This window comes from Convolutriloba macropyga, chromosome 1 (assembly GCF_964194025.1).
Source record: "Convolutriloba macropyga chromosome 1, txConMacr16.3, whole genome shotgun sequence".
Taxonomy (NCBI): Eukaryota; Metazoa; Xenacoelomorpha; order Acoela; family Convolutidae; genus Convolutriloba; species Convolutriloba macropyga.
In genome coordinates this window covers 74008556-74027332 of record NC_134468.1, presented here as the reverse complement: position 1 = coordinate 74027332, position 18777 = coordinate 74008556, and the positions used below count along the sequence as shown (strand labels likewise).

Sequence of the window (18777 nt, the reverse complement as noted above, 5' to 3'; positions counted from 1 at the left end):
GAAGTTTTGTAGAGACGAAAGTGGTTGTAATGGAGGTTTCAATGCAGATGTTGGTGCTGGTTTTGTTTGCAAGCATGTGAGACAGTTTCTGATATATTCTGTTAGGCGTTCAGTGAAGTTCGGGAAGTAAAATCGTTTTCTGAATTCTGCTATTGTCAGTGAGACTCCTTTGTGCCCACTCCAAACACTGTTATGAATTCTGTAGAGTACTTCCTTCTGTAAGTGCGACGGGACGCAATATTGTTTAATAAATTGGTTTCCAGTGTGGTTATAGAACTTGCGATGAAGGACGCCTTCTGTTATCGATAGTCTTGGGAACTGCTTGAGATACTTTTTTAGGTCACTGGATAGATATTGTCCTGAAGTCGGTGAACCTCTCTCAAACCAGAGCAGTACCCGTTTGATATCTTTGTCTTGTTGTTGTTCGGCACGCAGGTCTAAAGGTCCGTGCCCGTGAGTGACGAATTCATCCAATGGGTTTTGTTCAGGCATGGCGTTTATTTGTTGCGTTGCAGGTGCAAGAATTTGCAGTTGAACGTCAGCTCGAACATTCATAGGATCTTCTCCGCTGGTTTGTTTTCTCTCAAGTAAGTATGTTTTCATAATTTTGGGGGTATCGTCATTTTCTGAGCTGTTCAGATAACTGATTGAATTGTCAGGTGTATCTGCTGTGTTGATTTCGATTTCGTGCATCGGTATGCGTGAGTTGATGCGTAGCTCGAGCTTTTCTTTCGGGTTTATGTGTATTCTCGACAGATAGTCCGCTGCTAAATTGGCTTTTCCGGGTATGTGTCCCAGTATGATGTCGAAGCTGAGCACATGATCGAGAGCATTCCAAAGTGTTGGCGGTATGATTTTTGTTTGAAAGAACCGGGTTACTGATCTGTTGTCTGTCAAAATGAGAATTGGTTTTTTACATCCCCATATAATATTTGCAAAGGTGTCTAGGGCAAAGTGAACTGCGAGGAATTCTTTCGCATATATCGAAAGTTTGAGCTGGTTTGGGTGGAAAATTCTAGATCCAAAACTGACGGGTGCATAAATTTTCAGTTCCTGATTATCATCATTTGTTGTGTAGTCTTCTATCATTAGTACGTATCCGGCTGCGTAAAAGGATGTATCGGCCATTATTACATATTGCTGGTCAACTTTGGGTAATCTGAGTGAAAGGTCACAGGCTGTTCTTAGATCATTTGTGAGTTTTTCCAGCATAGTTTGGTGACCTTCTTCTATCACAAAATTGGTGTCTTTCTTAAGAAGACGATAGAACGGTAAAAGTTTTTCAGCGAGTTCAGGGATAAAGGCTTTGTAAAATTGAAAAAATCCGATCATTCGTTTGACTTGTTTTGGGTTTCGCGGCATTCTGAACGTTTTCAGAAAAGTTGTAATCTTCTGTGTAATTGGTGTGAGACCCTCAGAGGTTATCGTATTACCAAGGAATTGTATTTCTCTGAGTCCAAATGCGCATTTGTCTGTTGCGAGTTTCATTCCTGATTCTCGGATGCATGTAAAGACTGCTCGAAGTTTTTCCAACATGTCATTTGTGTCATGTGCTCCGATGCCAATGTCGTCGACGTACTGAAAGCATTTATCCGCTGTTATCACGGGGTCCAGGTTTTGACGCATGAATGAGCTAAAGGCGCTGACACTTCTGCTTAGTCCTTGGGCTAGTCTTTGAAAAGCATATGTTCTCGATGCGAAGTTGAAGGCCAGTAACTGTACTGATTGTTCATCTGCCATTGGTACAGAGAAGTAGCCGTGGCTGCCATCCATCTTGCAAAAGAGTTTCTTGCCGGCTAAGTGGGTGCCTGCATCTGCTAGTGTAGCTATCGGGAAGTTGTTATTGTTGTAGTCGTTTCTAATGAGATGGTTTATTTCTCTTAGATCTACTAATATTCTGAGCTTCCCGTTTGGCTTCCGTTTTGCAAATATTGGAGATGAGTAGCGGCTGAAGGGGAGCGTTGTTATGACTCCGTAGTACTGGAGAAGGGCTAGTTCAACAAGCAAATCGTCTTTGAGATGGATTGAAATTCTTTGAGTTTTTGAGTATACAGGTCTGTTTGTGTCTGGTGTCAATTTGACTGAGAATTTGTGAGTGTAGCCAATGTCAAGGCGGTGCCTTGTGAATATGTCATTGAATTCGACTAGAAGCTGTTCTGTTCCTTCTTTATCTTTGTCAGAGAGTACGCTGTCGCTCCATTTGAATGCGTTAAGAAAAGTTTTCCTGTCTTCGTTTCTCGAGAGTGGTTGAATTGCTTCAAGATTTTTAAATTTAACAAGTTCGTCATATATGCGTTTTTCAACTTCACTCATCTTGGATGTGTCGGGATTGGTTTCTGGGGTCGGAAACCAGAATCCGTTTTCGTGTTTTATTGTTATATGATTTATTTCGCCTTTTGCTGTTCTCTCTATAGATTTTTCTATTTGCTTTATTGTTTTCTTTGAGTCGCTTGATGGGAAAGTTTTGGTTCAAGTGGTATCAGGTAGCGTGCTTGCTCTGGTGTGATGATTTCGAATGTTGCTACTGGAGAGTCTTGTCTAATGTGAAGTGGAACTTCTGTTGTATTGATTGCAAGTAGGGTGGTTGTTTTGTTTTTTGTAAGTTTGTCAAGCGTGCTTGTTAGACCAAGGCCCATTTTTTCAAATTTGACAGTAGGCTCTACGAGTCCAATTTGTTCTTGTGCATCAGTTTCCTCCGATGGGATTAGTTCCAGGGATTTTTGTTCCCCAGGTGAGAGCGTATAGGTTGTTTTGGTTTTGAGCATGATTTTTTTCCGGCTGTTGAGACGTTTTTGTTTGTTGTTACCTTTTATGTGCATTAGATTTAGCTGAAAAGTAAATTCTGGTGTTTGGAGTAGTCTGTTGTGGGCATCAATAATAATCTCATTTTTATCAAAGAAGGGAAAGCCAAGAAGGATAGCGGAAAGTGTTTCAAACACCATGAACTGTTCCTCAAATTGTAAGTGGCCAATTTTGAATGTCAGTTGGACTGTAAATAAAATAGGTGATTGGTGTAGGAAAGCTGTGGAAACGTTTATTTCAGGAGGATTTGTTTTTTCTGGTTTTTGGTAGAGGTTTCTGCTTATTTTATCAAAATGTTTCTTTGACATGGCGCTACACTGAATGCTCCAGTGTCTGCTACTGCTTTCATTATTAATGTTTCGAACTGTAGAGGTATTATAAATACATTTTCGCTATAGTTTGTCATGCTATCTGGTATATGTTGTAGAAAAACATGCAAGTTATTTAGTTTTTTGAATGCTGATTGAATGGCATATTTCCATCGCGGTATGCTGGTTGACGTTCTGGACAATCTCGGGCAGTGTGCTCATTGCTAGCACATGTTCTGCAAAATGTCCTCACTGGTGTAGGAGATCTTTCGGTACGTCCATTACTTCGGTCGTTTTGTTGGAAGTTTGACCTTCCTCTCGAATATTTTCCTCGACCTCTCTGAAAGCTTCCACGGTTACGTCCTCTGCTGTTGTAGTTGTTACTGTATCCTCGGCCATTTTGGTTTCCATTGTACTGGTATGTTTGTCTGTTGTAGTTGTAGCCTCTGTAGTTATTTCCTCTTCTGTAGCTAGGGTACTGAGTACTCTCCACGCGTTGATGCGGTGGCTGTGCTACTTGCATTGATGCTATGCCTGCCGCCATTATGCTTTCTATGGCTTGGGCCACAGCAGGGTTTCCCGATGCGTTTAGTGTATTGAATGCCGTGGTGTATTGTGGTTCGGGGTTTATCTGATCAATTCTGACTCGTCGTTTGATGATAGCGCATAGTTCGTTTACAGTGATGTTGTCATTCTCTTTCAGCAACACTTTCTTGTACTTGAAGGGCATGCCTTGAATGAATTGTTCTCTTATTCGTCTTGTTCTTTCGTCAGTGCGGTCTATGTGAGCTGCAGGATCGTCCACAATTGCGAGGTTGGCGAGGCGTTGCAGATCTGTGAGGAAGTCATCTGGTTGTTCTTTCACTGGATCAAACTTTCTCGATTGCAGATCGAGCTCAAAGTTTCTTCTTTGGTCTGCTCCTGCATATCGGTTGCGTAGTTGTTCAAGCGAATCGTCTAGATCGTTTCTTGTGTTTTCGGCGAGTCGAAGGTAATAGTTGAGTGCATTACCGGCTAAGTGTAGGTGAAGATATCTTGCACGTTGGTGGTTCGCTTCAAGAATTCTAGATACAGCAATGCTTGCTCTCAGTAGTCCTTCAAATTCAGGCCAGTTTTCGTTTGGTAATACTGAGAACCTTTTCAGATGTACGTGAGGCGGACTTGGATCTGCCATTTTCTTTTAGTCAGTTTGTTGTTGAAGTGTTTCTGTGGAAAGAGCAATTTGTGCGCTTCTCCAATTTAGCTGTGTCACAGAGTTTGCAGTTTAGGCTATTTGGTTGGTCTTTTTTGTTCTTCGCTGCAAGTTTTTTACTTACTTTTCTGTCGATTGTTTTGTCGTTGAAGAATACGAACGGGTTTCTAGGATGATAGCCTTCCAATAGTGTCATAGAAGGACTGTTGTGGCTTGCGTTGTATTTTTTTCTTTGCTAGCAAAAGAAAGAGGTTGATGCTCAAATAATTTTGAATGGGTAAAGTTGGTTTGTGCTTGTGGTTTGGTTAATTTCTCGAATTCGGTAGTTTTGAAAGAAATTGTAAAGTTCTGAGTTTTTTGTAATACGGATCCGTTTGATGTCGGTTTGATTGTCTTCTTGTGCGATAAAATAAAGGCTGATTCCAGTGTTTGTTTTTCTAATGATTCGAAGATTGTAAGTTGTTCCGTTAATGGCTATTTCCATGAGTTGCAAATTTTTCTTTCTTTTTTAACAGAAGTAAGCGTTCAACATCTCTGTCGCCATATGATAACTCTCTTCTTATTGTTTGCTTCTTCCTTTTTTATCTTTTTAGAAGCAGCTATGTAGGTGCTAGGGCCAAGTACTATATTGTATGAAGACAGAGTTATCGTTGCAATATCCTTTCTAATAAAGGCTTTTAATTGCAAGTTTTTGCTAAGTGCTATTCGAAGCGCGGGTTCGGTAAAAACGCTCTTTTTCTGCTACAAGTTTTTCAATTCAAGTAATATGGAAAGCAACTGAACTGTACTGAGCACAATCGTCTGTCTGAATTTCAAGATAATAAAATGCGTGCTGTATGAATTTATAAAAGTCTTTTTCAACCAATCAAAATTTAGCATCGTCATAGATAACTTACTTGGATCTATTCTCCCCCCCCCCCTTAGCTTAGTGAGCACAAATTTTTATGACCTCTAGGCGCACGTGCTATTTTCTTACATAGTATCGTGCTATATAACACGTACATATAATTTGTAACTGGGGGTCATAAAAAACACTGGGGGGGGGGGGGGGGACAGAATAGATTCGATAACTTTGTAGACCTGAAGTCCTAACATATCAGTGATATTAAAGCCGGAAGTTCCAGAACGGACTCGAAGTTAAACCTGACCAAAGTCGCCGATGAAAAAAGGAACAATAAAGAAAATGAAGATCAATAAAAATCATAAGTCTGAAATCGGATATTTCTCATAAATTTCAACTAGTTGCAACGATACATACTGACCTAAAAAGAAAAAGATACTTATAACAAGACCCATCTGTAATTAATTCCTTCTAAAACATTCGGTACGAGTTATCTCGAGTTACCAAACCCCAAAAAATGTTCTTATGAGAAAGCCTTTATATTGCCTCAGTTCAGCCGTTTATTACCAAATAGCTCAACGATATCCGCGAAAATACAATTCATTATACGAATCATTCACGATACGAATCATGATCATCACTCAAACTTAATCTACCAACTGTTATTAGATCAACAATTTTGAAAACAAAAACCACCGAGAAACAAACTAAATAAAATAACAAAATACTATGAGAAAGCCAAATTTGCCTCAGAATAGTATTTTGCATACACAAAAGCAACTTAAAAAAGATGCCAATTATATCGCAAGACCAACTTGCAAGACTAACCAGAACCTCAATATATAAGACCTGTACAAAATACACAAAAATACAACAAAACAAGTTGAACACGGCTCAAGTGAAAAAAGCGAGGAAAAAAATAGCTTAAAATAGCACCTAGTCCAATTAAAGATTAGAAGTTAAAACGGCTCAAAAACGCACAATTGGTTATTTATTTATGTGGGAAAAATCGTGTTGGCCGGAAGGCTAGAGTTGAAACTCAAAAAACAGTTGGGAAACAGCTGCTTAAGATCAAAAAAAATTTGCTCAATTAGCGATAAATTTTTCATGCCAAATTTTCTCGCTATCTTTAATAACAATGAATGTTCAAAAATCAAATTAAAACTTTTCTCTGCTTTTAATTATTTAGGCAGATTTATCGGACTGGACAGAACAAAAACTGGGCAGACAAAAATAAAGAACCACAAACTAATGTCTCAACTTGAATTGGAAATAGGCTCTCATCAAAAAACAACATCAATTAGCTTGAGGCATCCTCATTTTAGCTTAAATCCTTAAAGTGAAGTAATTAAATTATTGTGAGAGTGATGAAAGTCAACTTTAATTATTAAGTTAAAAGTGAAAAGTGGCATTACACAGGCAATCCAGTCGAAAAAATGCACAAATGAAAAAAAAACGCAGATTTGAAGGTGACGTCATATGGTCATAATAAAACTCTTGACTAAAAAACAAAACCACGCGAAATCCGGAAGCGCCTCGAAACGTCGGGACTTCCCAAAAAAGTGCTCAGTTCATCATATGTGGGTAAATCGAAATCACAGTTTTCATTATTCATAATCTCGTTGAAGAATTCAGTATGCACATCACTAAAACCAGCAAACATTAGAAAAAATTAACTACCTAGTCAATCAAACACCGTACGAACACGGCCACCAGAACTAAATCGTTTGAACAAACTTACTGTTCATGAATTCTTAGACAAAATGAATTAACCGTGAAATTATAAAAACGAGTCCTGTGTTTTTAGAGACATATTTTCCCACAACGTTGTAAAATAGCCCACATACTTCATATGGTCAAAAACAAACAAACTTACAAATTTGTTTGTAAGTTTGTTTGTTTGTATAGAAATTTTCCGAATGACCGATTCAGATGCCCGGTTTAGACTCGACGATTCAAATCTTCGCAATTCACCATGCGACGGAAAGTACGTTACGAAAACAAAACAGAGCTAATCTTAGAAAAAAACAAGACACGAGAAGGTGCGTTTACACGCAATGTTCAGCCATCGTTCATCAAAATTTAGTTCTTAATTTTCAATCAAATGAGGAACAGATAGAACTATTCTCATATTGAAAAGTTCACGCATTGTTGGAAAACAATTAGTATAAGCAAAAGCAAAATCGTTTAAAAACTCAAACCGCTAATTCCACATAACCTGAAAAATAACACATTAGAGGGTCAAGGATACGTGACATTTCTGAGACCTCAAGGGAAGACAAACAACAAAGCCAATAACAACAACAGACATTAATTATGACCGAAACTCGATGTCTAATTTTTTTAAGAAAACGCTAAATAGCAAAGTTAGAAAAGCATTAGGTGAAAGATAAACTAAAATGAGACCTGTTGTCCTTAATAAGAACAGGCAAGAGTCAACAAAAGAACAAAAAGTGAACACTTCAGAAATACGATACCACTTTTGAAAACGAATGGTTTCAAAATTTTTAAAAAAACATTAGCTATCAACTATCATTAAAAAGGTCCAATTATGACTCCAAAGCAAGTCATTGACAGTTGTTATTAACGCGAATATACCAAATGACTCAAGAGGAATCGACCACAAGTCAAGCAACCGTTAAAAAATCAACAAAGTTTTACAAGAAAACGGTGTCGGAGCGGTGAAAATAAGAAACTATTCCCTATAAACATTCATAATGTTCAATTACGCCTTCTTTGACGCCGATGAAACCTGTCATAAATGAGACTCTAACTATTGAAAATCTGATATACGACAACATTAGCTATCAATTTAATTTTAAAAACATTAGCTATCAACTGAAATCATTAAAAAGGTCCAATTATGGCTCCAAAGAAGTCATTGACAGTTGTTATTAACGCGAATATACCAAATTACCGAAGAAGAATCGACCACAAATCAAGCAACCGTTAAAAAATCAACAAACTTTTACAAGAAAGCGGTGTCGGAGCGGTGAAAACAAAAAACTATTCCCTATAAACATTCATAATCTTCAATTACGCCTTCTTTGATGCTGGTGAAACCTGTCATGAATGAGACTCTCAAAAAAATCTGATATGAAAAATCTGATATACGACAAGAAAAACAAAAACAAAAATCAAAAATTCAATTGAATTAAGCGAAAAAACGGCATTGATCTCGTTAATAACAGGAGCTACTTACCAAACAAATTTTATTTGTTCAGTTTTTTATCTTTCACTGCCCATGGGACCATGGGATGATGTGTCACGACAACAGAAAAAGAAACTAAAAAAAATTGGCAGATACCCAAAAAAATTTTTTAAAAAAATATGAAATCTCGTAGGATCAAAGCCAAAAAACAATTAGTAAGAATCCAAAACCGGTATTAGGACCTCTTTCATATCCCTAGAAAAAGTTTGTGACCTGTTTAACTGTTAGAAACTGTTAATTGTTCAAAATGTTAGCAGACTAGATAACTTGGCCGCCAAAAATTTTAATATATTTAAAATAAATGCGTTTTGGAGAATTATGAAGTCAAATTAGCTGAAAACCACCAAATTTATAAATGCAGAACAACCCTCATAGGCCAACGAAGTACATTTAGCCCTCTGTTGAATTTCCAAAGATTGTATTTAAAGTTTCTAGGGCGATACTTCCGGCCAATTTAAACGAAAGGGGTCAACGAAGCAAATTTAGTTCCAGTTTTGATAAAAAGGCTGAATTTTGAACAATGTAGCCAAAGTTAGGCAAGCATTTAAAAAATGGCAATAATTTGAATGTAAAGTCAATTAAACTATCTATCGTTAACAAAAGGACAAAAAGCACAACAGAAAAAAGTTTGGAAGTTCACAAATTTTAAACCACTATCACAATTTAAACCACTACTACGGAGGGGTCGGTACAATGTACTTAGGACCAAAAATTCAGAAAAACGTATAACAAGAATTATTTCGTCGGTTTTGGTATCAAAGAAACTAATAAATTTAACTGATAGTTCTCCCTACTTCCCTAGTGGAGAAATGATTGATGAAACAAAATCAATCTGTTGAAAAAACGTTTTTCAGTTAAAAAAAAAACAAAGGATACAGTCTGAAAAATAATCTTCCTAAATTTTCTTTAATCACCGCCTAGCACCATAAAATCTTTCAGAAACAATTAGCATTCAATTAGCTATATTATTTGCAGCTAATTTTAAGAACTACACCATATTAAATGGAATCACAATCGAACCAAAAAGTTGTGATATCAAAGGAAAAAAGCCGCAGATCTGTTGAAAAGATATGAAGGCAGAGCAAATAGAACTGCAAACTACTACCACAAATCATCATAATGCTTGTAGGAAACCAAAAAAAGGAAAAAAGACTAGAACGTGGAATTTACGGACACATTAAGAAAACTAGCAAGCATCGTCATAATTTTGAAAATACAAAGTAAAAATGAAAGAGAAAAACAAAATCAATATTTAACCCTGGAAGTTCACAAACTTCATTGAGCCAGTATAATATCCAAATAAAACGCTGTACAATGAATCAAAGGATTAAAACCTTTTGACAAAAACGTCAAAATATTGTCGAAATTGCAATTGTGAAACGAATCTTCCGCACAATTTCAAACACTTAACGCACAAAATATTATTCAAATAAACCAAAATCAAAAGAAAACTTTTAAAAATGGGACAACAAGCATCCCAAAATTGAAGTAGTTTATGTAAAAATTTATATAAAATTATATAAGACACTGTAACATCAATTCTAGAGGAATATATATCAATGCAGCTTTTATTCAAATAATATAAAAAATCCATTGATCATTATTTCTACAAAAAACGGCTAGAAACAGTTAGCTTTATGCACCAAACTAGTCAAAGGTCATTCAATAAACGCAGCGCATGAGCAAAAAAAAATCCCTCGCTCAACAAAAATTAGTTCACTCGGCAGTTTTACACACTTTTGCTTTTAGGTCACAATCCTAGAATTAACACTCCTACTCCAGCCGTAAAAAACCAAGAGAAGGCCGTTAATAATTCCCCCGCTCAGCTTTGCTATCCCAACTATCAACAAAGATTTTTGAAGCGCGACTAAAATTGTGCCAGATTTTACCAACCATGTCGCATCAAGTGTCTGTGGAAATCAGATTCCAATGAATCGGTGGAGAAAGTTTCAACAATATCCGAATGACTTCGGCGTGCATCAGAAGTGACACTGGAACTGGCCAATGAATTCCTTGAATTATTCTCCAGTTTTGGGTAGCCACTTATCTTGCCTTCATTAGAGCATGTTCCTGATTTGTGACGCTCAGCATGACTGCAATGTACCTGTGCGGAAGAAGATGCATGTTGAGCAGATATATCTAAAACTAATCTCTTTCTGTCATCGGAGCTCTCATTATTGCCATCACTCCTCCTTTTTTCGAGTTCTTTCAAAGCAGCATTGTTCTTCGACTGTTGACAAACGACCGCTTGGTGATTGTTCGAATCGCTACGTAAGAGTCTTGAAATTCGACTGCCTACAAATTAAAAGAACATTATTTCTCTTCGTCTAGTTTTAAGCACATAAAATAATTGACGTACAATTTTTTTTTTAAAAAAAACGAAAAAATGCTATTGAATTACTGAATAATAATCCAATTTGAGCTGCGTTTCCACAGATTGTCTTCAATGGTTCCATGGGCACTTAAGTTTTAGAATTGCAATTCTTAGCTTCGTCAAAAACCTAAATCTGTGGCAAGGTTCATCGAAACAAACCCGAAAAATTGCCGGAACATAGCCGCCATTGATTCCCATAACCCAGATTGGGATCGAAGGAACAAAGACAATGCAAAAAATTGATTTTGTACAAAAACATTTTTAAGGTGCCAACTCTTTTGATTGAATTTCCTGGTGTTGAATACTCCTGTTTCTTAACGAGAGGATATATGGGGTTAGTATCAAAACCAAAAAGCATTAGAGATGGTACCTAAGTGGTAAAAAACAAACTTCAAGTAGCGGGCATCTAAAAATGGGCTTTATGGGTTTATCCCGTTTCTACTTCCGATTCCGTGTTTTGAAACTAATTCTGTTTATTTTAGATTGCTTTGCTCAGCAATTTCTGATTAAAAACATTTGGAGCAGAATGAGCGAACAATAAAACTACCCGGGGGAAGTAAAAAAATTTCTCGCAAAACGTCGAAAAAGCGGCAAAAAGAGGTAAAGCGACAAAAATTTTTATTCGACGAAGTAAAAAGAACAAAACATGGCAGAAGAGGAACTGATGTATAATCGAAACAATTGAACGAAACACTTAGAACTACTGTACCTGACTAGCAGATCAATTGAACAATGCCAGGCATAACAAAAAACGGTCTCGAAAGTTGAGAACTTAAAAAAATCAATTAAACTGAACAATATAACAATTGTAAAAACTTTTGAATCTTTAACCATGAAGGCCAAATTTAAAACAATTACACAAACACGTTATTCAATCATAAGTGAGTTCAGATAAGTGATTAAAGATAAAAAAACTAAAAAAATGCAACAATTCAAATTTTCCAGATTTTGCAAAACATTATGTTCACAACCATTTCTGATGCCTGCTTCACGGATATATTCAGTTACCCATCATCGAGACCATAAAATTTTGCTAAAATTGGCAAAATTAACATCTTTAGAAAACTTGGTTGTGTTCAGAAATTAACCAGTAAACCAAGTTCAAGCCAAGGAAAATTTTCAGCGCTCCATAAAGATCAATAAAGTCAGAATATGATAATTTTTAGAGCAAATAAAAAAATTTTCAAACATTTTCACAAAAAATACAAAAATGAGTGTTAATAGAATGTTGAGCTATTCCAATGACCCTAGCAAATAAACAGTAACCTACTATGAAACCTCAGAGGAGATTCCTTGGCCTAAAAGACTAATTAAAACTCAAAAACTGACAAGCTTCGGAAAAAAATTAACTAAAAATTTCGGGAAAAAATCAAAAGAACTGCAAGTTATGTAAAGAAATGTTAAAACTGGTGACATTAAACTGCTGAAAACCAACCCATTGCCACTAGATATCATGCGCCAACATAATATAAAACACTAAAGGAGGTTCCTTGTCCACTGGGCCTGGAAAAACTCAAAAAAAAAAAAAGCCATAACGAAAAACCATCTCGAAAGCTGAGAACTTAAAAAAATCAAACAAACTGAACAAAAATATAACAATTGCTAAAACTCTTGAATCTTTAACCCTGAACGCCAAATTTAAAACACTTAAAGTTCAGAAGTCATTTTTATGAGTCCGGTAAGTCACGCAATTGACCTAAAAGCAGAAATGACGTCATGCACACAAATCTTAACTGCAAATCAGTAAAAGTCACTGAGGTCATTGAAAAAGTCAATTTCAAGAAGTCAGGTCGTAAGAGTCATCCGTGGAGACGACGAAATAAAAAACTAGTGAAAAATTGAGAACTATTGCACCTGACCAGTAAATCGATTGAACAATCCGAGCCAAAAAGACCATCTCAAAAAATAAGAAACTGAAATAATCAAGTTAAAAAAAAAGAAAATTGCTAAAATTTTTGAAGCTTTTACCCTGAAGGCCAGGTCCATATATATAAACCAATTAGCTCACGCACTAACCTTGAAAGAGGTTTATTGGCCAACAAAGACATAAAACCGAGAAATATGATAAACTTTTCAAACAATTGAACATTGCAAAACTTAAGGAAAGTTTCCCAATTCCGCAATAAGAAGATGTTCATATTCAGCTTTTTGTCTCAATAATCTGTCCTGTAACCCATCCGCAAAATCTGAAAAAGTTTTGACGGCCCGTAAGAATCGATAAACTGAGACGATAAAAAATTTCACGAAACTGAAAACAACTGCAAATTTTAAGAAAAGGTTGCTAAAACTTTTAATATTAATCTCTTCAGAACCATTTCACTGTGTACCGAGGCAATCCAGTAACAAAAATATAATCCTGAAAGAGTTCCATTGGCTCAAAGACATCGATAAACTAGCAGCATAACAATAATTTTCAGAAAACTTGAAAATTCAAAAAGTATGAAATTTCAAATATCCTGATATTAAAACGTTGAAAACCGTCGCTTTAACCTCAGCTAAAAAGCATTAACATACTATCAAACCCAATATGAGATTACCAGGCGGCTGAGCAAAGAAAAAATGAACGAAAGAGAAATTTTTATGAAAAAAAAATTTGAAAAAAATGGCAAGTTTTACAGATGCGAAAAGTCGTGGTATTAAAATCATGAAAACAATTCTATTTCCACACAAAAATCATTCGTAACATATTACTAGACCCTGAAGCCTCAAAAATCTAGAAAACAATTATATGTTGCAAAAAACTTTTATCGACTTTAACAAAAATCCAATTAAGACTAATCAAACAAAAACTCCAAAAATGACAATTGCACCAATTTGGGCTCAACTCTAAGCACTTGAAGGACTACTGACGCCAGTTTTGGATCTATTATAAAAAATAGTGCCCTCTGGGCCTCACCTGTTCATCCCATTTTTAAAGACCTGTTCATCCCATTTTTAAAGACCAAAGTCATTAAAAAAGCGTGAAAAAGGCGGGACAAGTCCTGAAAAACAATCCAAAGAAGTAAAATAAATAAAGAGAAAGCTAAAACTATAGCCAGCGTATCATATAGCTTTGGTACCCAACTAAACAAAAAACACTCATCTCAATTACTCTTGGAGCTTTTGCATTCAAGGTCAAAAATTATCCACAAAAAATACTCATTAGCCCACGCACGAGCCTTGAATGATGTTCATTGGTGCCAATAAAGATGGAAAAACTAGAGATAAAAAACCAAAAAAAAACAAAATTGCAACACTTTCAAATTTTCCAGATTTTGCAAAACATTATGTTCACAACCATTTCTGATGCCTGCTTCACGGATATATTCAGTAACCCATCATCGAGACCATAAAATTCTGCTAAAACTGGCATTATTAATATCTTTAGAAACTTTGGTTGTGTTCAGGAAATAACCAGTAACCCAAGTTCAAGCCATGGAAAATTTTCAATGCTCCATAAAGATCAATAAAGTCAGAATTTGATAATTTTCGGAGCAATAAAAAAAAAATTTTCAAACATTTTCACAAAAAATACAAAAATGAATGTTAATAGAATGTTTAACTATTCCAATGACCCTAACAAACAAACAGTAACCTACTATGAAACCTTAGAAATTCCTTGGCCTAAAAGACTAATTAAAACTCAAAAACGGACAAGTTTCGGAAAAAAATTAACTAAAAATTTCGGGAAAAAATCCAAAGAACTGCAAGTTATGTAAAAAACTGTTAAAACTGGTGACAGTAAACTCCTGAAAACCAATCCAATGCCACTAGAGATCATGCGCTAACATAATATCAAACACTAGAGGAGGTTCCTTGTCTACTGGGCTGGAAAAACTCAAAGATAACAAAACTGAACAAACTGAACAAAAACATAACAACTGCTAAAACTCTTTAATCTTTAACCTGAAAGCCAAATTTGAAACACTTAAAGTTCAGAAGTCATTTTTATGAGTCCGGTAAGTCACGCAATTGACCAAAAAGCAGAAATGACGTCATGCACACAAATCTTAACTGCAAATCAGTTAAAGAAACTGAGGTAATTGAAAAAGTCAATTCCGAGAAGTCAGGTTGTAAGAGTCATCCATGGAGACGACGTAATAAAATAAACTAGTGAAAAATTGAGAACTATTGCACCTGACCAGTAATTCGATTGAACAATCCGAGTCAAAAAGACCATCTCAAAAAATAAGAAATTGAAATAATCAAGTTAAACAAAAATAAACTCATTGCTAAAATTCTTGAAGCTTTTACCCTGAAGGCCAGGTCCATAAATATAGACCAATTAGCTCACGCACTAGCCTTGACAGAGGTTTATTAGCCAACAAAGACAGATAAAACCGAGAAATATGACAAACTTTTCAAACAATTGAACATTGCAAAATTTAAGGAAAGTTTCCCAATTCCTCAACAAGATGTTCATACTCAGCTTTTTGTTTCAATAATCTGTCCTGAACCCATCCGCAAAATCTGAAAAAGTTTTGACGGCCCGTAAGAATCGATAAACTCAGACGATAGAAAATTTCACGAAATTGAAAACATTTGCAAATTTTAAGAAAAGGTTGCTAAAACTTTTAATAATCTCTTCAGAACCATTTCACTGTGTCCCGAGGCAATCCAGTAACAAAAATATAACCCTGAAAGAGTTCCATTGGCTCAAAGACATCGATAAACTAGCAGCATGACAATAATTTTCAGAAAACTTGAAAAAAATTCAAAAAGTATCAAATTCCAAATATCCTGATATTAAAACGTTGAAAACCGTCGCTTTAACCTCAGCTAAAAAGCAGTAACATACTATCAAACCCAATATGAGATTACCAGGCGGCTGAGCAAAGAAAAAATGAACGAAAGAGAAATTTTTATGAAAAAAAAAAATTTGAAAAAAATGGCAAGTTTTACAGATGCGAAAAGTCGTGGTATTAAAATCATGAAAACAATTCTATTTCCACACAAAAATCATTCGTAACATATTACTAGACCCTGAAGCCTCAAAAATCTAGAAAACAATTATATGTTGCAAAAAACTTTTATCGACTTTAACAAAAATCCAATTAAGACTAATCAAACAAAAACTCCAAAAATGACAATTGCACCAATTTGGGCTCAACTCTAAGCACTTGAAGGACTACTGACGCCAGTTTTGGATCTATTATAAAAAATAGTGCCCTCTGGGCCTCACCTGTTCATCCCATTTTTAAAGACCTGTTCATCCCATTTTTAAAGACCAAAGTCATTAAAAAAGCGTGAAAAAGGCGGGACAAGTCCTGAAAAACAATCCAAAGAAGTAAAATAAATAAAGAGAAAGTTAAACTATAGCCAGCGTATCATATAGCTTTGGTACCCAACTAAACAAAAAACACTCATCGCAATTACTCTTGGAGCTTTTGCATTCAAGGTCAAAAATTATCCACAAAAAATACTCATTAGCCCACGCACGAGCCTTGAATGATGTTCATTGGTGCCACTAAAGATGGAAAAACTAGAGATAAAAAACCAAAAAAAAAACAAAATTGCAACACTTTCAAATTTTCCAGATTTTGCAAAACATTATGTTCACAACCATTTCTGATGCCTGCTTCACGGATATATTCAGTAACCCATCATCGAGACCATAAAATTCTGCTAAAACTGGCATTATTAATATCTTTAGAAACTTTGGTTGTGTTCAGGAAATAACCAGTAACCCAAGTTCAAGCCATGGAAAATTTTCAATGCTCCATAAAGATCAATAAAGTCAGAATTTGATAATTTTCGGAGCAATTAAAAAAAATTTTCAAACATTTTCACAAAAAATACAAAAATGAGTGTTAATAGAATGTTTAACTATTCCAATGACCCTAACAAACAAACAGTAACCTACTATGAAACCTTAGAAATTCCTTGGCCTAAAAGACTAATTAAAACTCAAAAACGGACAAGTTTCGGAAAAAAATTAACTAAAAATTTCGGGAAAAAATCTAAAGAACTGCAAGTTATGTAAAAAACTGTTAAAACTGGTGACAGTAAACTCCTGAAAACCAATCCAATGCCACTAGAGATCATGCGCTAACATAATATCAAACACTAGAGGAGGTTCCTTGTCTACTGGGCTGGAAAAACTCAAAAATAACAAAACTGAACAAACTGAACAAAAACATAACAACTGCTAAAACTCTTTAATCTTTAACCCTGAAAGCCAAATTTGAAACACTTAAAGTTCAGAAGTCATTTTTATGAGTCCGGTAAGTCACGCAATTGACCAAAAAGCAGAAATGACGTCATGCACACAAATCTTAACTGCAAATCAGTTAAAGAAACTGAGGTAATTGAAAAAGTCAATTCCGAGAAGTCAGGTTGTAAGAGTCATCCATGGAGACGACGTAATAAAATAAACTAGTGAAAAATTGAGAACTATTGCACCTGACCAGTAATTCGATTGAACAATCCGAGTCAAAAAGACCATCTCAAAAAATAAGAAATTGAAATAATCAAGTTAAACAAAAATAAACTCATTGCTAAAATTCTTGAAGCTTTTACCCTGAAGGCCAGGTCCATAAATATAGACCAATTAGCTCACGCACTAGCCTTGACAGAGGTTTATTAGCCAACAAAGACAGATAAAACCGAGAAATATGACAAACTTTTCAAACAATTGAACATTGCAAAATTTAAGGAAAGTTTCCCAATTCCTCAATAAGATGTTCATACTCAGCTTTTTGTTTCAATAATCTGTCCTGAACCCATCCGCAAAATCTGAAAAAGTTTTGACGGCCCGTAAGAATCGATAAACTGAGACGATAGAAAATTTCACGAAATTGAAAACATTTGCAAATTTTAAGAAAAGGTTGCTAAAACTTTTAAAAATCTCTTCAGAACCATTTCACTGTGTCCCGAGGCAATCCAGTAACAAAAATATAACCCTGAAAGAGTTCCATTGGCTCAAAGACATCGATAAACTAGTAGCATGACAATAATCTTCAGAAAACTTGAAAAAAATTCAAAAAGTATCAAATTCCAAATATCCTGATATTAAAACGTTGAAAACCGTCGCTTTAACCTCAGCTAAAAAGCAGTAACATACTATCAAACCCAAGATGAGATTACCAGGCGGCTGAGCAAAGAAAAAATGAACGAAAGAGAAATTTTTATGAAAAAAAAATTTGAAAAAAATGGCAAGATTTACAGATGCGAAAAGTCGTGGTATTAAAATCATGAAAACAATTCTATTTACACACAAAAATCATTCGTAACATATTACTAGACCCTGAAGCCTCAAAAATCTACAAAATTTATGAAAACACTTGAAGAAGATGCAAAAACTAGTGTCATTTTCAGTGTTCATGTTTAGAGTACCAAAACATATAGCTCATAAAAAATCAAAAAGCAATTATATGTTGCAAAAAACTTTTATCGACTTTGACTAAAATCCAATTAAGACTAATCAAAGAAAAACTCACAAAATGACAATTGCAACAATTTGGGCTCAACTCTAAGCACTTGAAGGACTACTGACGCCAGCATTGGATCTGTTATAAAAATTAGTGCCCACTGGGCCTCACCTGTTCATCCCATTTTTAAAGACCTGTTCATCCCATTTTTATAGATCAAAGTCATTAAAAAAAGCGTGAAAAAGGCGGGACAAGTCCTGCAAAAAATCCAAACAAGTAAAATAAATAAAGAGAGTTAAAACAATAGCCAGCGTATCACATAGCTTTGGTAGCCAACTAAACAAAAAACACTCATCTCAATTACCCATGGAGCTGTTGCCTTCAAGGTCAAAAATTATTCACAAAAAAATACTCATTAGCCCACGCACAAGCCTTGAATGGTGTTCATTGGCGCCACTAAAGATGGAAAAACTAGAGATAAAAAACCAAAAAAAAACAAATATTGCAACACCTTCAAATTTTCCAGATTTTGCAAAACATTATGTTCACAACCATTTCTGCTGCCTGCTTCACGGATATATTCAGTAACCCATCATCGAGACCATAAAATTTTGCTAAAATTGGCATTATTAATATCTTTAGAAACTTTGGTTGTGTTCAGAAAGTAACCAGTAACCCAAGTTCAAGCCAAGGACAATTT

General features: G+C 35.3%; 2 protein-coding genes across 2 annotated transcripts in view; both read right to left on the bottom strand.

The window, feature by feature from the left end:
• LOC142342481 (mitochondrial potassium channel ATP-binding subunit-like) overlaps window positions 1-18777 on the bottom strand; it is a 230834-nt gene that overhangs the window by 121140 nt on the left and 90917 nt on the right. The gene's annotated exons all lie outside the window — the stretch shown is intronic.
• Window positions 1-18777, bottom strand: part of LOC142351439 (histone-lysine N-methyltransferase SETDB1-B-like) — a 123364-nt gene that overhangs the window by 82414 nt on the left and 22173 nt on the right. The window contains exon 4 of the mRNA XM_075403449.1: window positions 10248-10649. Coding sequence (XP_075259564.1) covers window positions 10248-10649 — 402 coding nt within the window. The remainder of the gene's footprint in view (window positions 1-10247; window positions 10650-18777) is intronic.